Source organism: Clarias gariepinus, chromosome 1 (genome assembly GCF_024256425.1).
Source record: "Clarias gariepinus isolate MV-2021 ecotype Netherlands chromosome 1, CGAR_prim_01v2, whole genome shotgun sequence".
Lineage (NCBI taxonomy): Eukaryota > Metazoa > Chordata > Actinopteri > Siluriformes > Clariidae > Clarias > Clarias gariepinus.
In genome coordinates, this window is record NC_071100.1 from 22,212,248 (window position 1) to 22,237,751 (window position 25,504).

Consider the following 25,504-nt stretch of genomic DNA (forward strand, 5'->3'; position numbering starts at 1 on the left):
GGACAGGAATGTAGAAGGACAGATGGTGGTGGACTTTGCAAAAAGGATGAAAATGGCAGTGGTAAATACTTTCTTCCAGAAGAGGCAGGAACATAGGGTGACATATAAGACTGGAGGCAGAAGCACTCAGGTCGACTACATCTTGTGTCGACGTTGTAACCTGAAAGAGATCAGTGACTGCAAAGTGTTGGTAGGGGAGAGTGTAGCCAGACAACACAGAATGGTCGTGTGTAAAATAACCCTGGTGGTGAGGAAGGCGAAGAGGACAAAGGCAGAGCAGAGGACAAAGTGGTGGAAGCTGAGAAAGGAAGAATGTTGTGAAGTCTTTAGGGAGGAGTTGAGACAGGCTATGGGTGGTCAGGAGTTTTCAGTTGACTGGACAACTACAGCCAATGTGATCAGGGAGACAGGTTGGAGGGTACTTGGTGTATCATCAGGTAAGGGGAAAGTGGACAAGGAGACTTGGTGGTGGAATGAGGAAGTCCAGGAGTGTATACAGGGAAAGAGGCTAGCTAAGAAAAAGTGGGACACTGAGAGGACTGAAGAGAGTAGACAGGAGTATAGGGAGATGCAGAGTAAGGTGAAGGTAGAGGTGGCAAAGGCCAAACAAAGAGCATATGAGGACTTGTATGCTAGGCTAGACAGTAAGGAGGGAGAGGGGGATCTGTACAGGTTGGCAAGGCAGAGAGATAGAGATGGGAAGGATGTGCAGCAGGTTAGAGTGATTAAAGATAGAGATGGAAATGTACTGACAGATGCCAGGAGGGTGATGGGAAGATGGAAGGAGTACTTTAAGGAGTTGATGAATGAGGAAAACGAAAGAGAACAAAGAGTAGAAGAGGTGACTGTTGTGGAACAGGAAGTAGCAAATATTGGTAGAAGTGAGGTGAGAAGGGCGTTGAAGAGGATGAAGAGTGGAAAGGCTGTTGGTCCTGATGACATACCTGTGGAGGTATGGAAGTGCTTAGGAGAGGTGGCAGTAGAGTTTTTGACAAGTTTGTTTAACAAGATCTTGGAGAGTGAGAGGATTCCAGAGGAATGGAGGAGAAGTGTATTGGTGCCAATTTTTAAGAACAAGGGAGATGTGCAAAGCTGTGGCAATTATAGAGGTATAAAGCTAATGAGCCAGACAATGAAGCTGTGGGAAAGAGTAGTGGAAGCTAGGTTAAGGGCAGAGGTGAGCATTTGTGAGCAGCAATATGGTTTTATGCCTAGAAAGAGTACATCAGATGCAGTATTTGCTTTGAGGATGCTGGCGGAGAAGTACAGAGAAGGTAACAGGGAGTTGCATTGTGTCTTTTTAGATTTAGAGAAAGCGTATGACAGGGTGCCAAGAGAGGAGCTGTGGTATTGTATGAGGAAGTCTGGAGTGGCAGAAAAGTATGTTAGAGTGGTGCAGGACATGTATGAGAGCTGTAAGACAGTGGTAAGATGTGCTGTAGGTGTGACAGAAGAGTTTAAGGTGGAGGTGGGTCTGCATCAAGGATCGGCTCTAAGCCCCTTTTTGTTTGCTCTGGTGATGGACAGGATGACAGATGAGGTAAGACAGGAGTCCCCATGGACTATGATGTTTGCAGATGACATTGTGCTCTGTAGCGAGAGCAAGGAACAGGTGGAGGAAAATTTGGAGAGGTGGAGGTATGCTCTGGAAAGCAGAGGAATGAAGGTTAGCCGCAGCAAGACGGAATACATGTGTGTAAATGAGAGGGACCCAGGAGGATCGGTGAGGCTACAGGGAGCAGAGGTAAAGAAGGTGCAGGATTTTAAGTACTTGGGGTCAACGGTCCAGAGCAACGGAGAGTGTGGAAAGGAGGTGAAGAGGCGGGTACAGGCAGGTTGGAATGGGTGGAGAAAAGTGTCAGGTGTGTTGTGCGATAAAAGAGTATCAGCGAGAATGAAAGGAAAGGTGTACAGGACAGTGGTGAGACCAGCAATGCTCTACGGCTTAGAGACAGTGGCGCTGAAGAAAAGACAGGAGGCAGAGTTGGAGGTAGCAGAGCTAAAGATGTTGAGGTTCTCTTTGGGAGTGACAAGGATGGATAGGATTAAGAATGAGTTTATCAGAGGGACAACCCACGTTAGATGTTTTGGAGATAAAGTCAGAGAGGCCAGATTGAGGTGGTTTGGGCATGTTTAGAGGAGAGATTGTGAATATATCGGCAGAAGGATGCTGAGGTTGGAACTGCCAGGCAGGAGGTCTAGAGGAAGACCAAAGAGGAGATTTATGGATGCAGTGAGAGAGGACATGAAGTTAGTTGGTGTGAGAGAAGAGGATGCAGAGGATAGGGTTAGATGGAGGCAGATGATTCGCTGTGGCGACCCCTAAAGGGAACAGCCGAAAGACAAAGAAGAAGAAGCACAGGAGCATTGTTCTCCTGAACAGTGAGACATAGTGGATGGAAAGAGACATGGCAGACACAAAAGCGTTTTTATAGAAAGTTTTGTGTGCCTGATGGTAAATAATTTACCAAAGTGTGAAAAAGTCCAAAATATTGTTTATCACACAGACAATCTCACTGGTCAAATATTAGATTATTTATTATGAATGCGCTGGCTTATCTTCTGCTTTAGTTTCTACCACCTTACAGCTTCAACATTCCCTTTCAATCCTGAGCTCACAACAATCCTGTGTGTGGAGTTTTTACATGTTTTTTCTGCTTCTGTATGGGTTCCTTCCCAGTTCTCTGGTTCACTCGAACTACTTAAAAACATGTGTCTGTGTCTGTACTGCCTCTTCGGTGTGCCTTTGACTGTATGAATGTTTTTATGGTGAACTTTAAAGAACTGGCATCTCATCCAGCATGTATTCCTGCCCTTAAGCTTAGTGTTCTCAGGATAGTCCCCAGATCCTCCATGACCGTGACCAGAAAAAAGTGGTTACTGAAAATGAATAAATGAATCAATAGTCTGCTTTCATTCCATTTTCCTGTTTCCTTCCGAAAATTTTACTTTATCTATTACTCACAAGGACTTTATGGTACTGAGAAGATGGTGTTAATTAAAAGCATTTTAGTGCTGTTGTGTGTGTGTGTGTGTGTAACTTTTCAAAAGAAAACAATAAGCAGACTATGGAGGTTCAATGGACAAACACACACACACACACACACACACACACACACACACACACACACACACACACACACACACAGAAGTCATGGACTTCCTTTATTCAATAAAACATATGGGAGCTACAGGGCCTTACAGCTTCTAGTTGAACAAGAATAAAACATTAAAGCAATATGTTGTTGAACTTAAAATACTAATAGAATAACAATTAGAAAAATATGCAAAACTGCATCTCACTGATTAACGAGCAGTTCAGATTTTTTTATGTAAAACATATGGGAGCTACAGGGCTTTACAGCTCCTAGTTGTACAAGAAAAAAACATTAAAGCAATATGTTGTTGGACTTAAAATAATTATAATAGACTAATAATTAGAAAAATATGGAAATATGCTCGCTGATTAACAAGCAGTTAGTCCACAAAAAAAAAACATTATTTGTTAAACTTAATAATACATTTAAAATTTTGACTTAAACTATTTTGTTATTTTGTTCATGTCCATGTGCATATCCAAAGTCAGACATAGCCTGTATAATCCAGGAGCTGGGCGGAGCTTCAGCCTAAATTTCGCTCTCAGGACATTATTAGTTTGCAGGTTACTTTTGCTTTATCTGCATGCTCTTACCTATCATACAGTTACCAACTTGGGAAGGAAATGTTCAGCCCATACTCCATCAACAGTTAACCTGCATTATGAGGCAGTTCTCACAGAAAAGTGAAACAACCACCAAACCCGACAACCACCAAGTTGCCACTGCTGGGCCCTTGGGCAAGGCCCTTAGCCCTCAACTGCTCAGATGTGTAATGAGATAAAAAAATGTAAGTGGCTCTGGATAAGAGCGTCTGCCAAATGCCTAAATGTAAGATCTACAAAATAGCCTTCACTCTTTATGAACATAAATGAGCCTTCTGCACTGATGGCACTGTCACTGGTACACTTGTTGTCCTTCCTGACACCACTGCCTTTTCAGAGATGCTCTGATCCAGTCCTCTAGCCTTCAAAATTTGACACTTTGAGAACTGCCACCTAATATATCACACACCTTAATTAATGAGATTTAATGAGACTGCTATTTACATCACTTGTGAGAGATTTAAATTTTATGGTTGATTTTTGTAGCTTGAGAATATATCTGATTATATTTGGAACCTATCCATTCAGTAAATTTACAGTACTATTAAAAGAGGTGTGTATTTGGGTCTTCAGCCTCACCTGCACAGATAGGTGGATCTCCAGACCAGGTGCCATCTGCTTGACACAATCTGATACTGCTCCCTTGCAGCTCAAAGCCTGGTAGACAACGCACACCACATGCTGAATTATACTGGTTATTACACATGTTCTGGATGAAAAAGCCATTCTCGGGAGGAGGAAGAATCGCGCACATGACCACTAGAGAGAGAAAAAGACGAATCAAGACATGAATAGTCATTTAACACAAACAATCATTAATCGTGAAAATATTGATGACGTGAGCTTCATAAATTAAGTGCAGTTCATAATAGCTTGATGCATGTATTGGAAGTGGGTGCAGGAAATACAACTTAATACATTTAAAATATATTTTTCTTAATAAAGTATTATCATTTACAGTCATTAATATATATGTTAAATCATCATCATCATCATCATCATCATCATCATCATCATTGTCACAGGCTGTGTACAGTACCTTGGCAAGTGTCATTGTGCAGTGTATAGCCTTCATTACACACACAGTCAGACACAGAAGTACTGCCAGGCCTGGAGGTGTGCTGAGGATCTGGACATGACAAACATGTACCCACACCCCCTGGTACTGCCTCGGGCTTGTATGTCCCTGGTGGGCATGCTACACAGAGGAAAAAAAAAGATAGAGAGAGAAAATATAGGGTCATGGGTCATTTTTTTTTTATTAAGCATACGGAAGTAGTCAGTAAACAGTATCAGACTTTTGTGAGTTATGTCATAAATGCAAGTTCTGACATCACTGACAAATGTAGAAACATGACCAGTTTAAAATGTATGTGCAGAATCAGAAGCTGGCAAATAATTCATGTGGAAGTTATATAATTAATTTAAAAGTGAAGTGTTTAATCATGTAGGGTTATTAATGCACCAATACATTAGCAATAGACTACACTTATTTATGTATATACATGCCGGGTTTTCTTTCTTTCATTGCATTAGTCTTTTTATACAGTATAATAATTAACATTGTAATAAGTGCATTATGTTTAACACCAAAGGGAAAAATCTGAGTCAGTGTATTTTTTTTAAAAATAATTCCTGAATTTTTTTCTCAGATGATGGTCTACACTGAAATCAATTATTCATACAACAAAATATTATATGAAGGGCAGAATAATAAAAAAGGTAAATAATGATATAACTTATGTTTATATGAATATAAACTAATTACATTTAATTGTGTAAATTACAAACTTTATTTATGTATGTGAGGCCAAGCCAAATAAATGTAAAAAAATGTATACATAAATATTAAAATATTTTTTTTTTACTTACTTTGCCAACTAAATATAGTTTTATGTAACAGCATGCGGTGACAGAATTTGTAAGTGCTGCAATAGATTTGCTTTAATAAGTGAAATTCTGGTAACCACAGCTAAATTGTGACTGAATGGCTTCAGATCCGTGCATTGACTGGATCTTTGTTTATTTACATGGATAAATGACCAAGAATTCAGTTTTGTCTTTGTAAAACTGTTCACATCTGCTAAACAAAACACAATCAAATCAACGGCATGTTTTGAAAGTACAAATGGAAAAGATTAAACTTTGTGTTATAGTCAAAGTGCAGAAAGCTTTGGTTCACACAATGAGTGTGGAGAAAAAAAAAGGAAATCACCACATGAGCTCTGTGATAAAATTCTAAATTTCAGTTTTACATTTCCACGTCAACTCTTCTTTTTAATTCTTTTTCTACACCAAATGGCAGCAATCCAAACACCACTAATATAGTACTAACTAGTATAGATTTTATCAGTTTAGAAAGTATTATCACGCTAATATAAAGGTGACTAATCATCTTTTCTGAATTTATTTGTATCACACACTTTTAATGTTTCTGTCTTTTTCTTTTGTTCTAGAATCCTGTAGAGGAAACGGGGGAAACATGGGAAACAGGGTTGCGTTTCAATGGCGGGACAGTTTTAAATGCTTTAAAGGCTAGTGGTAAGCAGTGGATACACCATGAGGACCAGAGAGCGCTTACACCGGAAGGGAGACACAAAAAAAAAGAGAGAAAGACAAATGTCCAAAGGGAAATGGAAAGAGACAAAGAGAGACACCATGAAAAGGACACTAATACAGCAATCGTGTGTTCTACATGAGAAAGACTGAGACATATGGGAGAAAAGTGTGAGAGTGACAGAAATACAGACAGATATACTGCCAAAGCAAGGGACAGATAATGAAAAAAGTGTGTGTATGCAAGCGAAAAAAAAGAGACATATGGAAGCAGGGTGGGACGGGAACATAGATATGAAAGAATAAACCACAGGAAGGAGGATGATAAATTACCATATTAAAAAAAAAGCAACAGAAAAGTACTCGGGAAGAAAATGAAACAAGAATAAATGTCTCCTTGTAATAACTTAACGGATGTGCCTGTGAGAAGAGTGTGCGAGTAAGCAAAGGTTTAGGATGCATAGATTTACTCCATACATCCACACCAATTACAGTGGCAAATTCCAGAAAGCCCATCAAGCAAAAACAGTATTATTTGCATTAATAATGCTTGGGGTAAATATATGAGAGCTCTGACTCTGTAAATCTACAGTGCGCAGTGGCAGAAAAACATCAGAAAAAGCCTTTAAAAAAATCGCTAATGCAATATTTCTTTCTCCTTCAGCATTTAGGCTCGCTTAAGTGGAGGCAGGAACTCCTGGCCAGATTTATTTGCAGTAATGACACAGGAACCAGGTCCCAGATGAGTCTTTAAGAATAGCACTAGTGCTAATTACGATCTGAATCACTGCACAGCAGTTGTGTCTCACATAACCTTGTGGTAATGTGCTTCAATCCCTGTTTTCCTCCCGGAAACCCATAACTGGTAAAGAAACAGAGAGCACAGTGCTGACCAGTGGCAGCACATTCCCAATTTACAGCCCTCATAAGGAACAAAGAGAAAAGAGGGAAAAAAAGTGAGATAACAGGCCCCAAGTATGTCAAACACCTGAGAGACCGTGCAGTTCCTTGGCAATAAAAAAAAAAAAAACGATCTTAATTTGAGTATATGCTTCCTACATATTGTCAGGCTTCATTGGCATGAAAATCTTCTATTCGACACATTTTCAATGATCTACATGCATACCACAGCAGAATGATGTGCTCCTCTTGCTGGTTCTTGTTTTCCCATTTAGTCAGGAATAATTTTCACCGCCTCTGCTCACAGACAGACGTACAGGCCAGACAGGGCTAATCACAAGAGACCCTGGACTTCTGCAAATGCAGCCGGAACCCACGGTGAGAGGAGTTAAAAGTGAAGGAAGCAAGCAAATTGGATCCAGAAACACAGCTTCACACATTAACCCTGCTGCTGACACCTGCATAATCACAGGCCTGTTTCTTATCCTTATGCCATGTTATTCTGTTGCTCACACAGTGTCAGTGTTACGTGCCATTCAACCAAAAGGGAATGAATCAGTATGAAATCACATTTCCTGTTCTATGTGCTCTGTAGTGCTTTAAAAATAAACTATTTAACTCGTGGCAGCTTTCAAAGTATATGTTCTTGTAAACAGATGAATTACTGCAATTGTACAACAGAACAGAAACTATCCAACTTTATCTGTGTAAAAGTGTTTTCAATAAATTACAAAATCAAAATCAAAGCAGCCTTCAAAAATCCCTTTGAAAAATATGTCCTCAAAAAACATATTCATGTATTAGAGCTAGGGCCACTGATCGCTAGTTTAAAAGAGTAGCTATCTGATTCTAGTTGGACTGACATTTGTACAGTAATTGACTAGGATTACACAATCTTTGAAACAACAGACCAAAAGTGGATAAAGATGAATGTGGGATGCAATTACAAAATATATAAACAGTACTGTGCAAAAGTCTTGAGCACCCCTCATTTCTTATTTGTAGTCATTGTTCTTTCAACTGTTCCCATCAAGCGCTAAGGTTTTATTCCTGATGTTGTTCCTGATGTAACCCTCCCATTTTATTTGAGCTTGGGACCAACTCCAATGGCTGAGCTTTGGGCATTGGCTGGGAATCGAACCAAGACCTCCTGCATGCCATGCGAGAAAGTCACCACTGAGCCACCATTGCCCCTCCCTCCCTCATTTCTTTATATTGAATTTAATAATGTAGATTAAATTTAAAAAATGGAAACAAAATGCTTTAAGGTACAGTGTCAAAAATGCATTGTTTATTTAACAATCTTGGCAGCAACCTCATTTCCCCTCTCATCTGGTCCAACCACTCATCATTTAGCATTACCAGTATACTAATCACTGGCATCATCGGCTCCTGTTTCTCACTGATTCATGCCTTAAGTTAGATGTTTTCTATGCTCGAATGATTCATAGGTCACTTTGTGGCTTCAGAAACAAAAACATTTCTCTAAAACGGGTCAGGTACAGAGACTGGACTGAAAATGAGAGCCAAAAAATTGCCAAAAAATGAGAGCCAAAAAGTTCTTCAGGAAGCCTGGAGAACTATTCCTCAAAACCACAAAAATACAAGAATGTCTGGCTCTTTGAAAGAAAAATCTGTAAAAAGTAATGGGTGGCTGAACGTTCTATTTTTATGAAAAAAAAAAAAATGCTGACTCATACTTTAAAAAGTTTCTGCCCATGAAATCAATATAATTATATCGCCTATGAGTGGAAGTGAATGATGAATTATTCGATAATTAGTTTCAAATATGTTGTTTATCGCATGCAGTGTTTATTTTCTTTGTTTGTTTGTCAGTTTGATGATTTGCTTTTCTGCAGATGTCCCCTCCAGCTTAGTTTGCATTTCTCAGTTTAGCAGCTTACATTTACAAAAAAGCAGCTGGGTCGATTCAGAGTCAAATAATCTTTTCACTACCATCACTCTAGCGTGTGCTTAGAACTGGACCGAGATCAACTTCATCTGACTGTCCAACTTGTGCACACCACAACACAGTTCTATTTAAACAGAATAAACACTGCATATGTAAAATAACCCCAATACATTATTTACAGATCCACTGGACCAGTATTAATCTGCTTAATGTGACTGGAATGATCAGCTGCCTGTGTGTCAGTCAATCATCTGATATTCCACACTTTTAAAGGTCCAAATAAATGAAGCATAATGATTTTGCAATGTAGTGGTTCTCAGCCATGGTGCCAAGGAAACCCTGGCATGCACATTTAAATGTTTTCTCAGCTCCCAGAACATCGGAGTTAAATAATGATCCTTTTCTGAATTGAGGCGGATGAGCAGGGAAAACACTAGAATGTGCAGGTAGGAGTGGGGGGGTATGTGAGAGTGGGGGCGGGGTGGATCCTCCAGGATGAATGTTGAGGACCACTGTTGGCTTCCAGTGCCATCATAAATGTAAAAAGTTTTCCATCATGTTGTTTAGCTGGCCAACCTTTTGCAATAGCTCATTTTCTCAAATGCCATGCTGACATGTTGTTGAAAAGTACTTGTACATGTGGACGTATGAAAAACCATCTGGAGCACGAAGAACAATATGTGACTTAAACTACACTGAGAGCATCAGACTGTGCATGAAGGCTAAATAGAGAGTTTAACCACAGCACTTGGCCACTCAGAAATTCTCGACACTCCTCCACATCCTCTCATTTATGCTGGAAGAAGAAATAAACATCACGCTATGTCACACTTTCTGCAAAGAACGTTAGCATATGTACACTTAATGCAGCTTTGCACGATGCATGCTGGTAATAAACGTAACCAGAACAAAAACAGTGACCACATAAACTTATCCACTAATTGAACCACTAAAACAACAACAATAACAACAACAATATCAGAAAGACTTTGGTGTCAAAAGACTACAACACTGGTTGAGACTAATTTCTTGGATGGAAACTACATGGCAAGTGACACATTAGTCCATCAAATAAAAATGATAATTGTTCTTTCCATTGCAGAGTCGGTGGAGAAGTCAGTGCAATAAAGCCATGGCGCTGCTGTGTCTCTCCACATTCATGCATCTGTAGTTAAAGTGCCTTATTACACCTTCTTTGGGCCTTTGTATGAACTAAATTGTCTGAACTAGCCCATAAAGTAGATGCATTCACACACTGAGCCAGATAAAACACAAGATTTAAGTAAGGGTATAAAAGCGAGGATAGAAAAAAAGAAAGACCCGTTTACCACAATGACAAAAGCCAGCATGTCTTGCTATGTAACAGTCAGGACTACAGTGAATGCGTCTGGAGTGCGTTTAACACATGACCGAGGCACACTTCGACACCTGTCAATGTAAATGAATGAACAGTAACAACCTGCAAATGTAAAGCTGGAACCAGAGGATCTGATTCAGGATAAGGACAGACCAGCTATACAGGGGAAGGAATCATTATATAACAGCTATAAAACGATATTTCCTCCATTTAGACACTTTCAAAAACATTTAATGATAAAATATAACACATACACAACACCAACTGAGGCACAGAAAGTCTTACCAAAGCTGTTGTAGGGGTTTACTCACTCACCGGATTTCAACTTGTTTTCAGGGTCGTGGGGGGCCTGGAGCCTATCCCAGGAGACTTGTACCTGCACAAGGTGGGGTTCACCCTGGACAGGGTCCCAATCCATTGCAGGGCACACACACACACACACTACGGGCAATTTGGGAACACCAATTAGCCTAATTAGCATATCTTTGGACTGTGGAGAGGAAATCGGAGTACCTGGAGGAAACCTACCAAGCACAGGAAGACCATGCAAACTCCATGCACACAGAGACAGAAATCAAGCCTGGCCGGGAATCAAACCCGGACCCTGGAGGTGCAATGCGATAGTGGTAAACACTACATGACCAACACAATAATTTTTGTTTTATTAACACAACAGTATTGGTAACACATAATATACAAAACCTTTGTTACAAATTGTGATGCAATCCCCCCAAAATTAATAACAGCACAGTTTTAGAGTTTCATAAAGTTATTATTAAATATGTCTTTATATGCATCCTATATATGGTGAGAGAGAGAGAGAGAGAGAGAGAGAGAGTAAAGGCAACAGGTTTAAAGGTTCAGGATATGTGATCCCTATTTGTTGTGGATAATAAGAGTCTATGAGACACAGAGTTGAGTGAGACTGGGAGGTGAGGGGTTAGAGGCTCTAAAAACAGGGAAGGCAGACTCTCGCTCCATCACCATTCACTGACACATTGAAGCAGTTGACAGGAATAAAAATATACAATGCAGGAAGGAAGAGAAAGAGAGACATGACAATGTTTTTCCAAAATATGCAATTCAACATATTCATCACTTAAAGCAGTGCTGAATTTAAATACTTAGTTCATACTTACATTAGTTGGATAATTACTGTAGTGATAAATTGTTTTAGTTACCAGGGTTAGGGTTAGGTTAGTTGATGTCAAAACTGTAAACCTATTGGCCAGAATCATGCAATGAAAACAACTAGGGAGAATGCTGAAAATACTAGAATTGCATTATTAAAACCTGGATGACCAGTGCTAAACCATCCGTTTTGTGGAATATATTTAGATGGAGATTACTTAAACACTTGATAAAGTTGCACTGAATATATCAACAATAGAAATGCTTAGAAAAGTGGAAAAGAAGAAAAGCTATATTAGTAAAAGTAAAATAATTCCCACACAGTTTGACAGGAACTCACAGGACCACTTGTAAGTGAAGCTAATTTTTTTAAAAAAAGTTTCAGTGTGATAGGGAGCAGAAAGCCTGGACTTTGAAGAAATGGAAATGGACTGATGAGTCCAGTTTGACCCTATTACGGAACAAAGGACACGTCAGGGTAAGAAGGGAAACGCATGAAGTGCTGCACCCATCATGCATTGTGATCATTGTACAAGCCTTTAACCCCTTTCTGATGTACTGGAGACTAATAAATGCGCCCTTTCGGTTAATGCTTGCTTATGGTGGTATATTGTAGAGGCATACAGTACAACTCTCTCATTTTATGAAACCTTGATTTAGTGTATCACACATCCCCATATTTTATTACCCATGGAAAGACTCATTGCAGTTTATGATTTGGTTGGTTGGACATTACTGACCACTCACAGACAGCAGATATATTTCCAACTATAAGCCATATTAGGCAACCATTGTACCCTTTTCTGTCTCAGCTCTCAGCTCAGTTTCAACTCTCCTCCAGGTGTTTTATTATGCTCATAGTTTTTAAAATTCTGGGACAAATCACATTTTATTACAATTTTGTACAACAATGTTCAGGAAAAACCTAAAATTAGATCAGTCATACTCTACCACTTATCTTGTAGACAGTTACAAGAGGTCTTGAGCCTCATCCAGGGTACTTAGGGTGCTGACAGGGGAGAACATACAAACCCATGTACAGAGACTCAAGGCAGGAATCAAACCCTCAACCCTGTAGGGTCAAGGCCACAGTACTAACCATTACACCATCATGCTACCCCTCCACACTGCAGCACATCTTTTGTATAAAGGAATGAAGATGTTAGACAGACAGAGACATTAAGTTAAAGAGAAAGACAGACAAATGGAATGCAGGGACAAAAAAAAGTGCAAAAATGGGAGAGAACCTTTATGAGTATCCTATAAAATAGCAAAGCAAAGGCTATAAACTTAAAAGGCACACTTAGTATAATAAAGCCTATGAGGGTTTAAGTGAAAGTGCAGTAAAGGAACAAAAGCATATATAAAAGTTTATGTATGTGTAGAAAAGAAAAAAAAGGCAAGTTGTGCTGCTATTCTGCTCTCGTGCCCTCGTCCACCATGACCCTTGTGTCATCTTTGGTGAAAGAATTAGAGCATGTTTAACAAGAGTCTGTGGAAAAGCGGCCTTACATGGCACACATACTGTAAATCACCGCTTTATGAGTCTGACACTGAGTCATGAAGCTTCTGTAGGGTTGGTAAAGAAATAGGGAGGTGAATAATGAGTTTGTGAAGTTGATGGAAAAGATGGGCAGTCATTTGAGAAACCTTGACATGGTTCAAACTGTGATGTCTAAATGACAGCATCAGAGCATCTCCAAAATGATAGGTCTTGTGGGGTGCTCCCAGTATACAATAGTTGGTACAGTGCATCCAGAAAGTATTCCGGTTCTTGGTCACCTTCCTGACTAAGGCCCTTCTCCCCCAATCGCTCAGTTTAGATGGCCGGCCAGCTCTAGGAAGTCCTGGTGGTTTAGAAATTCTTTTTTCTGTAACCTTCCCCAGATTTGTGCCTCGAGACAATCCTGTCTCGGAGGTCTACAGACAATTCCTTTGACTTCTTGCTTGGTTTGTGCTCTGACATAAACTGTCAACTGTGGGACCTTATATAGACAGGTGTGTGCCTTTCCAAATCATGTCCAATCAACTAAATTTACCACAGGTGGACTCCAATTAAGCTGCAGAAACATCTCAAGGATGATCAGGGGAAACAGGATGCGCCTGAGCTCAATTTTGAGGTGTTGTGTGTAGAATTTTGAAAAAAAAAATATTTAACCTATTTTAGAATAAGGCTGTGACATAACAAAATGTGGAAAAAGTGATGCGCTGTGAATACTTTCCGGGTACACTGTATCTACCAAAAGTGTTTGGTCTGATCCCACAGAAGAGCTACTATTACACATATATTTAAAGACGTCGATGCTAGCTATGATAAAAATGAGTCATAACACACAATGCATTAGAATTTGTTGCATTTGAAGCTGGATAGCTGCAGATCAGTCCGAGTGCCCATGCTAACACCTGTTCAATGGCAAAAGTGCCTAAAATGGGCATGTGAACATTAAAACTGGCCCATGGAAGAAGTTTGCCTGGTCTTATGCATCAGATTTTCTTTTACATAATCTGAACGGGCAGGTCTGTGTGTCATTTACCTAGGGAAGGATGGCACCATGATGCACTATAGGAAGAAGGGAAGCTGGCAGAGACAGTGTGATGCTTTGGGCAGTGCTCTGCTCGGAAACCTTGGGTCCCACCATTTATGTAAATGTAACTTTGACATTTACCACCTACCTAAACATTGTTGGGGACCAAGTACAGCCATGACTATGTTATTCCCAAATGACAGTGACCACTTTCAGCAAGATAATGCTCCTGTTTTAGTGGCATGAGGGGAACCAAACCAATATTAGACAGGTGAAATATGTTACGACTGCACACTGGTTACAGTACCTTACAGTATTTTAAAATCTTTACATTAGGATAATATTTAACAGGGAACAAGTCACACATATACCAAATTCAAAGGAAAATCACAGAACAGCTAACTGGGCATTTAGCAAGGAATGCAAGGTATGTCTAAACAGACACTCACATTGGTCAGTTAGTTATACTGTCATAGTTAGTTCCACCAGAATCCCTGCTTGCAAATATACATTTACCACATACATTTTGTGACTTTGACAATACCTAACTACTACCTCTTTTCTCTCCTTTTCTCTTCTCTTCTCTTCTCTTCTCCCTGTCTCTCTGTCGAGCTACATTCTGCTCCTGAGCTGCCGGTGATCCAGACCCCTCATGCCCTCTGGACCTGTCTGACTCATCCTTGTGCGTGTCCTGGGAAGCGTGTGGTGACTGCAGAAGGTTTCACTTTACCATGAAGACAGTCCTGGCCTCGGATAATACAGACAGTTGCTCTTTGAGGACTTGTGACTGCTGTCGCGCAATAGTTCAGAACTTAAATTTCCAGTCCTGAGCCTCCAATAACAAACTGGACCCTATATTACCTTAAACACAGTATCCGTTATATTAAACTTTCAGCTGCCTAACACACAGTATGACTGCAAAACAATTCCAGCAATCTGTTATCACCAATGAAGATGGGTTCCCTGTTGAATCTGGTTCCTCCCAATGTTTCTTCCTATTGCTATCTCAGGAAGGTTTTTCTTGCCACCGTCACCTCGGTATGCTCATCAGGGACAATCTGATCATTTTGATTTATGCATATTTCCTCACATGTTTCATACACATTTCTATAATTTTCTTTTAAAGCTGTTTTATGACAGTGACCATTATTAGAAATGCTATACAGTACAAATACAATAAAATTGAATTGAATGCAATATATTCTGTGGCAGTGGTTGACAGAGAGAAAAATTAAAGAATATGTGAAAGAGCTTTTGAAGTACTGTTTTCACTTGTTTTCATTTGTTTCATCCACCTGCTGATCTCCACTCATATGTGCCAGATTATAGCAGCTTGTATAGTGATACAAGCATATACACACTGAGCCACTGTGTCAATTATAGTCCCCCACTCACACACACGCAGCTATTTATTACCCAAAGTCACTTTACAAGATTACACAGTTTTAAACTCTTGCTCCTTTATTCTGTAGCCATTAATTAACACACTTTACAACTCTGTGGCAAGCTGTGGAATTCACAGTGCATATGTCTGAGAGAAAACTAAGTAAAACAGTCATGCAGAGGAGGCCTTGCCTGTGATCTAATCTGGGCTTGGCTTCCAAGGACAACAATTATTACAATATAGTGCTAAAATAGATCCGAACCTCGAAATCAACATTAAACAACAACGTGTGCCAAACATCCTCAGGGGGCCCCATTACTGAACTCCATCTGGCTCTACTCCTGTGCAAACAACAGCGAAAGTACTGTTAAATCTTCAGTTTGATCCGCTCCGATTAAAGTATGAATTGAAGCCTTGACTCTGGCCCTGTGCAGGTCTCTGGAGAACTCGAGGCATCTGGTGTGCATGAGCCAAACAGCAATAAAAAAATTTAACGTGATGTCCGGTCGGGAAACCTCACGTACGAGGGCAACTATACATGACTCATAGCAGAGGAAAAGGAAAAAGGTTTTAGTGTAAAAAACTAGTGCTTAATGGACATTTCTCTCAGTAGCCTGAAGGCATGAATTATCCACAAGAAAAACACATTTGGTGCTGTTTGTGCAGCTGATTGCCTTTGGTGTTTATCACAGACTGCATGCATGAGCAACAAGGCCACAACACTGCGTACAGAGTCCCTTGGATAATTAATCCTTATAGTACACTATGGATTTAACATTTTGCCTAAAGGTTTCTTAATCTTTAAAGTACAATATGGATTAAACATTTTAACCTAAAGGTTTCCATGTGTAAATAAACAATTACAACTTTCTTTAATATTCTGCAAGATAAGAATTTTTCTCATGATAAAAGCTGTGTTTAACTTTCCATATAAACATATAAAATCCAGGATGTCTACAATGGGATTCAATGCAGCCTAAAAGTCATTTAATTTTGGAGACAGCAAAGGTTTATGCAAATTGCTATGACCATGGCAAGTATTAAATATGTGAATATCTGTCATATTCAGTGGTAAAAGACCGTTATATGATTATTGATTTCAGTCTCTCATTTGAAGCTCGTGTAGATAATACTACTAAAATATCCTTTTTTTCATAAGAAGTATTCCTAGGGTAAGAAATATAAAAGAAATATAATATCACATGAAATTATATAATGATCACAAAGATGATCATAATGACTTAAAAAAAGTTATTTCTTTAATCTAGTCTAAATATAGTTTTAAAGCATTAGATCTGGAGGGCTCACAGGAACTAACTGTTTTAGTAATCTGGCATGCTGTCTCTTTTTACTCCTTTCACACAGCATTGTTGCTTTTTTTCTTATTTTTGTTGATGGTGGAGTGGCTAGTCACTTTATGTGCCTGGGCACCTTCATGTCTGTTTTGGCACTGCATTTTTCTTGCTGTACTTGTTAACTATATTAACCTTATGCGACAGTCAACATACTTAATCTCTCTTGCTCTCTCTCTCTCTCTTGCCCTCTGTCAAGTTACACATGCCACTTCTGAGATACCAGTGTTCCTGACCTTTTAAAAGTTATCCTGACCTCTACGAAAACGTTTACATGTGAAATATGCTACTAAGGATCGTTTAACTATAGGATAAATGAGACTGTTTAAAACACTGCCATTTAGGAACCATGAAGATGGCTTTGGACCATGTTTAAAAAAGAAAAAAAAAAGTTTTGCTGTGATGACTTTAATTGCATTGATAGTTTTGGGACGGAAAAGTGCCATGAACAATTTTATACCCATTTATTTATTCAATTCAATTCAATTCAATTTTATTTATATAGCTCTTTTAACAATGGTCATTGTCTCAAAGCAGCTTCACAAAGATGAAAGAAATTCATTAAAATAAATAAATAAATTAATAAAAAAAAAAATATATATATATATAATAAAATAATAATAATAAATTGTGTATGTGTGAGAAAAATGCGTCTAGATAATAACGAGATGAATGAATGAAATTTCTCATTTATTTATCAGTGGATAGTTGGTAAACTCAATAAAGTGGATTTCAAATGTGAATTTGACTATATAGCAGTTATAGAGGGGTTTCATTTATGGTTGTACTAGCCTGTATCATCCAAACGAGGATGGATTCCCTTTTAAGTCTGGTTCTTCTCAAGGTTTTTTCCTTGTTTAATCTCAGGGAGTCTTTTCCATGCCATTTTCTTGCTGCTTGGCCTGGATCATCATTTTCTCAAAGATTAATATAACTGAAGCCAATCCTGTCATAATATAGCATAGAAAAACAGATTATGTGGGTAAAAGATCATGTTTATTATTTAATCATTTATCCATTATTCATATCAGACTGTGGATGTTTCGAATACATGGAGATTATTTAGTTTAAATCACAGAATAAACAGAATGAGCTTGTTTCATGTTGTTTAAACAATTGCTAACACTTTTCATCCATGAAATGAAATCTTATGTGAGTTATCATGTAAAAAACAGGTTTTGAGAGCAGGATGCCTTTCAGACAAGCTGATTACTTTTAGACATTGTTAAGTATGCGGTGATTGGGGGATAAAGCTCTCAAATACTATTCCAGATTGGACTCCAGATCCGGAGGCCCAAACTGGATCCTCTCAGGCACTTATATCCATGCCAAAAACACTGCACACGTCTTCACTGTAATATATATGACTATGAAAGACTATGACTATGAGCATAATCTATGGCCTGAGCATCTTGAAGTGTTTCACTAAATAAAAAAGAAAGAAAAAGATATATTAGATTAAGGAAAGTTAGAGGAGGAGGGGAAAATGCTTTGGGTTTCCCTAAAATTCGAGTATGGAAAGACATTCACTGTGTTCTTTTATTTGACACAGGAGAGATGAGGAGAAACTCCTAAATGCGGGAAAGATGATATAAGCGGGTATTACGTATTATGTAATGCCTTAGAGATGGGATCAACACTGGTGGTAACCCTGCTGCTGTATCAATTACTGGCAATATTCAACAAGTGTAAGACACAAAAGCTTTAGCATATCAGCTGTTCAAAACACTCATGAGAGCTCAGTGTTTACTAGGTTGCAAGATTTACACTAAGAATTGCTGTATTTAGAAGTAAGTGTGCCTGAGGTGCCAATAGCTTGTTGAGATTAATAAGAGCTCAGAACTAACAAATACCATAACTATCTTTACCAAGAATTTGCTCATTTTAGAACAATTTTGTGATGTGCATTTTCACAATGCTCTAAAAACTGTATTTAACAAATGACTTATCAAATGAGTTTTGCAGATATTAAATTAGCTTTACAGAGTTCCCTGATACGTCAAGAGGAAGAAACCCTGAGAGGAACCAGACGCAAAATCAAACCCATTGTCCACTGCATGACAACAGACTGATTAACCATTGTGTGATTATAAATCGTTACAGTACGCAGGATTTTATTGGTAAGAACAAATTATAGGGTATCCATGCAGGAACATCCTACAGAAGGTCAACAGCAGCACTAATTGGGCTGTTTCTGTTTGTAAAGTTAAGGTTTAAACAATCCGTGATGGTCCAAGAGCATGATCTCTTGGTTTGTTGAGATGTACTTACTGTAATCTCATGCCATGTAAAACGTTTCTCTAGTCTTTGAGTTACTGACAAAGCTTCTGAATTGCTACGAGGTTTGCTGGGTACCTAAAGAGTTTCTGTGGAATAACGCTTTTTGTGTTGTATGTCCTGTAGAGGGAAAGTAATTTCATTTCTCCTTTACAGGAGTAAGAAACAGTGGGGAGAGCAGGAAGGTTGGTGGTGTTGCAAAAGACCCAACTTGCTTGCAACATTTCTGTCTCTGCTAAACATTCCCCAAATTCCTCCTATATTCCCCTCTCTGTCCTTCCTCTGCTCTGGCTGGATTTATGGGTGCCTGGGATCATTTGGTTGAGAGTAAATATTTACAGGCTATCCTTTGAGGAAATGAAGCAGCAGCCCCTCCCTGACCTCTGACCACGACACAGTAACCTGTCGATCGTACGACATATGCCACGTGTCACAGTGAGAGGTGATGAACTACTCGGCAGTAGATAAAGTAGGAATGTTGTTCAGATTAAACACTTCCCTTCCGGTAAATTAATGAATGACTGAGATAACAGTGCTTAATTCCTTTTCTTCACCCCTTTTATAAACAGGACTTTCATAATCTCTTATGATAAAAACAGACAGAAAAAGAAGAATAGAATTAGAGGAAGAATAGGAATAGGAGGAATACACTTGTTTTCCTATGTTGTATCACAGCTGGCAGTTATTAATGCAGCAGGGTGTCAGGGACATTGTGACTCTCAGGACATAAAGCAGGAGTAAATATGGACATGGGCACTGAAAACTAATGGAATACCCTTACAGTGGAAGTAACCTTTCAAAAATAGGGAGGATTGCTGGACAGATCATAAATTCATAAGGTATTTGAGCTCTAATGTGCTGTCATGAAAAGTTGCCCAAAAACTGGCTGAAAGATAGTAGCTGACATAATGCAATGATTTATAGCCAGTTACATTAGCTAGATAAGTGCATTAACACAGGCTAAGGGATTTAAAAATATATATGAAGTCCCAAGATGACATCTGTCTAGCTATATAGCTTATCCTGTCTGCATAGAACGCCTGCAGCAGTATGTTTTTAATATGTTTGACTCTCAATGTGCAATTTGGGTTAGAGCTTCCTTTTGTTTATTGTGCCTTTGTGTTGGTTTTGGTGTCCCTGTCATTTCATTGGTCTCTCTTATACTTAATTAATTTGTGTTTCTATTTATGATATATCCTGCTGTGTATGTGTTTCTTTGCAATTCTTACTCATTATATTTGTATTTACTGTATGCATATGTGTGTAGTAAAAACACATGGCAGCTTGGCTGATGTCTGTAGTTTAGCAGGAAGTACATTTCAGAATGACGAGCTTGTGTGATAGTTACAACATGGGTCACAGCATAACAGCATATAATTACAGCAAAACCTGATAGGAATTGTAGCTTATTTTCCCTTAGTTGTATATCCATCAAGAATAAAAGAATAATAAAAAAAAAAGCCCAGACATACAACCTGAGAGCTTGGGTTACTGACTCCGTCGGATCTACTTCCCGTGTTACACGGTGTTACCAAATTGCTGCCAAGCTATTAAATTCTGTAAGAGGAAAAAAGACACACCTGGGAAGCTACCTCCATTACTTAAGCAGATTTCATGTCCGCAGTCTGTGTGGCATACAACAATCTGAAGACCTTTCCTTGTTTGGAAAATTACCTTCAATAAAACCAGTGGTTGTGGCTCAAGTCTGTTTTTTATCATTACTATTATTTTTCACTCTCCAGGGTGAAACACACACTGTGTAGCACTAATAAGAATGGCCGGCACACAACACAGGAAGGTATAAAACGCAGATCAAGCTCTCAGTCAGGACAGTTATTTTCCTTGGATCGGGTTTACAGCCTACCGAGGGCTTGATCTAGATCTATGACTAGTGTTTTTTTATGATGTTGTGAAAATCCTTACCCAGAACCAGCTAAGCTATTTACATTTTTACTTGTGAAGTAGAGTGTAAAACACTAGACCATGTACAACTGCTAAATAAGCAAACTAGATATATAACCTGCTTAAAGCTGTCAGAGACTACACAACACTACGATCTCCATAGCACTTTTCCAGTGTCCACCATATTAAAAGCACACACACCGTTTTTTTTTTTTTTTTTTGCATTACATCACCATTAAATCATTCTATTATAAATTAAACACATAGACGGCCTTGTTACAGGGTGTGTCATCGCCTGGACGCCATTTAATCGCACTTTAATACCCTGATGGTTATGGTAACTTTGTTTAATTCCAAAACCAGCGCATGGGTGGTAAGAGCACTAGCTAACCACTCACCACTAGCTTGAAAATAATATAGCTTAATATGTGGTTATCACCTAAATATCTTGTATGTTTTCTCTAGCGGCAGCCAACATTCTCCAAAACCACCAGAAGCTCAAACACTGGATCTTGTTTCTCATATATTGGGGGAACTTACAGTGGAATAGTGAGTCAGTACGTAGTTTTAACAGAGAAACACAGAGAAGTCTCTTAGGTGGGCTAACATAATAATAATAATAATAATAATAATAATAATTAATCATTATAATAATAATAATAATAATAATAATAATAATAATTAATCATTATAATAATAATAATAATGAATTGGACTGCCTTTTCCGTTCTTTATTCTCTTGCTAATTGAAGTCTTTTGTTTCTAGTTAGCTTCACTGATAAGTTGTTTCCTTAAGGCTACACTGCTACACAGTGCCTTCTTATAGTTTGATGCTCAGTTTTTTTGCAAAAAAAAAAAAAAAATCCTGTGTTCTGGCATTCATTCATTCAATACCAAAAATTGTTCCCTAATGCCACTGGCCTTTTTCAGCAGAATAATGCACCCTGCAAAATCTTTTAGGAATAGTTTAGGGAACATAACAAAAGGTTCTAAGTGTTGACTTGGCCTCCAAATGGTCCAGATCTTCATCTGATTCAGCACCTGTGGGATGTGCTGGATTAACAAGTCTGACCGAGGAATGCTCCACCTTCTTAATGACTTATAATGACTTAAAGGATCTGCTGCTTACACCTTGGAGCCAGATACCACAGCACACCTTCTGTTGTTGGATAGTTGGAGTTGAAAACAGTATTTACAAGGTAAATTTAATTTGTTACTGTAGTTAAATAATGTTTAAATACCTTTTTTTTTCTTTTACCCTATTCAGGTTTAACCTAAAATGAGTCTAGAGATACTTCAAATAAGACAAAAGCTACTCAAGTAGAAGTAGAAGTCCTCCATTTACATTTCTGTTAGAGTAAAAATACAAAAGTACTCAGGTTCCAATGTGTCACTTTAAACAATACAGACCACTGTAGTTATTTAACACACCTCTATGCAGTAGTAAATGCAGTGAAGTAGAAAGTACAAATATTTGGTTTTGATGTAGTGGAGTAAAAGTAAAATATATCATCAAATTGTGTCTGATAAGATCAAAAAAGAACTTGTTGGGCATAATTTTGCAAGACAGCTCAAAGAACACACATGATAAAGAATGGTGGTAGCAGCATTGGAGCAAGGGCATCTTCTTTTTAGCGTGAACCTTATTCAAGTTAGAGGGCAATATTGATAGCCCCTAATACCACAGAAATGCTTCTTTTAGACAGCTGAAAATGAGGAAGAATTAACCTTCCCTAACAACAATAACAACCCAAAGCACAAATACAACACAGCAAAGGAATGACTTTTGAGAAAGACTTTGCCAATGCTATTCCACTTTCAATTCTACATCATTTTAACACACTTCCCCATATACTTATTTATGTATCACTTCTCATGTCCCACTCTTAAAGTTAGACATCACACACAACTGTGTGCGTATTTAATGTATTTGGTGGTGTGCTGTGGACGCACCTGTACATTCGAGTTGCAGTCCCTTGCCATAGTGTCCTTTTTCACACACACAGTCATACTGGCCAGTGTGTGTGCCACATTTACAGCTGGCCATCATGTCACAGCAGTTCCTCCCATCCACACATAGAGACGAGCAATAGGACATGTCATCCTGGATGTAACCACCTGAAGGCAAGTCTGTGTGTGTGTGTGTGTGTGTGTGTGTGTGTGTGTGTGTGTGTGTGCGCATGTGAGAGAGAGAGAGAGAGAGAGAGAGAGAGAGAGAGAGAGAGAGAGAGAGAGAAATGGTTAACAAATGAAAGGACAGTGTGAACATGAGAACACTTAATTTTGTACTGGCAGAAGACAAGAACATTTTGGCGTTGAGGACTCTCAGAATTGTGTGTGTGTGTGTGTGTGTGTATGTATGTGTGTGTGTGTGTGTGCGCGTGTGTGTCTGTGTGTATGTGGGTGTGTGCGCGTGTGTGTGTGTCTGTGTGTGTGAAGTCCAAACTGCTGGCAGAAGCATCTTTGTCTCTTTATATGCAGAGCAAACAAAAGTGGATTGGACTCCAGATGTTAGCACACATGCTTGAGCCAAGCTGCTGGCAGCAGCTGTACAGTGCTGAAGACAGAAGATCACATCGGGAGAATAACTTGCCATGCCACAGGCCAGCCTCTTATCTTCCCTCCTGAAAATCACTTATTCACACAAATCCTTTCTTTCTCTTTATGATCTCTCCTGCAAGGTAGGCTGTAGTTGGATGATGGATTTAATGCGTTAGTAGATAGAACATGTTTACTTGGTTATTGGGCCTTGTAGACTAAACTGGGAGGGTTCTCCACATGGAGAAACACGCACATTATGATTTATTCCAGCAGGTTTTGGATTATATTGGGGTTACTATTAGTAACAAGAACTTGGAGTTTTTTTGAGGAGGAACATAAACCATCAACAGTAAAGCAGACATTGATGACATCATTTTATAGGAATGTAATTTTGTTCCATGCACCTTATCCAAGTAAGGTTTTAGGTAAATATTGTGGAATGGCACACTTACAGCTACATTCCTTTATGCAAAAAAAAAAAAAAAAAAAAAAAAAAAAAAAAAAAATATATATATATATATATATATATATATATATATATATATATATATGTGTATATATATATGACATATATATGACACATTTTTGGACATTTTTGGGACATTAAGAAATAGAAGACACATAAACGTCCATGTTATCACACAATTTACAGGTGGCAAGTTTTGAAGTCATTGTACAGAAGCCATTTTTTTTTTGAAGCCATTATACAGAAACAAAATATTCAAAAAATCCAGAATGCATTGCATTTACTTTGCAAATATATTATTATTATTATTATTATTTTAACAAAACTATACAATCAATCAACATTTTTATCAATATATTATTTACTTAATTATATATAAATTTTATGTCTCACCTTCATGAAGAGCACGACGTGCAAGAGCTTCGAACTCTGCAAAGTCGTGCACAAAGTAGCAGTGTTGATCCTTGGGATGTGATGCCATGTCGTGAAGCTCGCGGATATTTCCCTGCCAGATGCCCAGGGTGAAGATCTCTACACCACTCCGGCGAAGCACTGCTGCTACTGGCCGAGGATCCCCGCCATTCGAGTAGCCATCTGTGATGAGGAAGATGACTTTTGTGGCATTCTCACGTGAGTTCCGCAGAATTTGCTGCAGAAATGTACATAGGTTGATACCAATTAATGATCCGAACACAGAACAAGCAAACATACAAACTCACTCAATCACTTCCTCAGTCACACATTCATTCACTCATTCATTCAACCACTCATTCTCTATACCTCTTACCTTGTACAGCAGTGCTCCCCAACCCTGGTCCTGGAGGACCCCCTGCTCTGCACGGTTTAGTATTTATCTCAGCATATCCCATCATACCTGATTTAATGAATTAGCTTATTTACAAGGGAAACAGTAAAATGTGCAGGTTAAGGGATCCTCCAGGACCAGCATTGGGAAACTGGTGTACAGGGTTGCCCGAGGCACATAGCATGTCCCAGGGGACTCTAGGGGCATTAAAGGGACATTTAGTGACGTACACCTAGTACAGGGTGCCAATCCATCACAGAGTAAACAAACATAAACTCCAAACCACATTGCCCATTTTAATTACCAACATTAAGACATTGATCTCAGTATAGGCTGCTGTTTTACTTGTTTCCTGTGTAGTTTTCTCTGTAATTGTAGGCTAAAGAGTTCAGATGTTTCCACTTTGTCAAGTCAAGCCACTGCATGTCTGGACACAAGTCATCATTCTGTCGCCTCATGAAGTTCAATATCTCAAATCAACTATCACACAAACAAAAACTTGCAAAGAGCTTATACATTTTGCAAGATGCAATGATCATTAGACACACACACACACACAAGCACACACATGTCTTAGTAACACCTTGTATTGCTTTTGTTTAAGATTGATTGATTAAATATAGCTGAGAAGTCAAAGGAAAGAAATAAAAAGCCAGAGGTTATCTCTTGATAAAAAACAAAATAAATCCTCTAATA

General features: G+C 38.7%; 1 protein-coding gene across 4 annotated transcripts in view; it reads right to left on the reverse strand.

Annotated features, from left to right (window-relative positions):
* svep1 (sushi, von Willebrand factor type A, EGF and pentraxin domain containing 1) overlaps positions 1–25,504 on the reverse strand; it is a 93,927-nt gene that overhangs the window by 49,386 nt on the left and 19,037 nt on the right. For 2 of the 4 annotated variants that reach the window (XM_053499722.1, XM_053499737.1), the window contains exons 2-5: positions 24,397–24,652; positions 22,950–23,126; positions 4,740–4,898; positions 4,280–4,459 (exon numbers count right to left, since the gene is read on the reverse strand). In XM_053499722.1, coding sequence (XP_053355697.1) covers positions 4,280–4,459; positions 4,740–4,898; positions 22,950–23,126; positions 24,397–24,652 — 772 coding nt within the window. Of the gene's footprint in view, positions 1–4,279; positions 4,460–4,739; positions 4,899–22,949; positions 23,127–24,396; positions 24,653–25,504 lie in introns of those variants that run through there. The other 2 variants (XM_053499730.1, XM_053499745.1) reach the window with 2 other exon arrangements.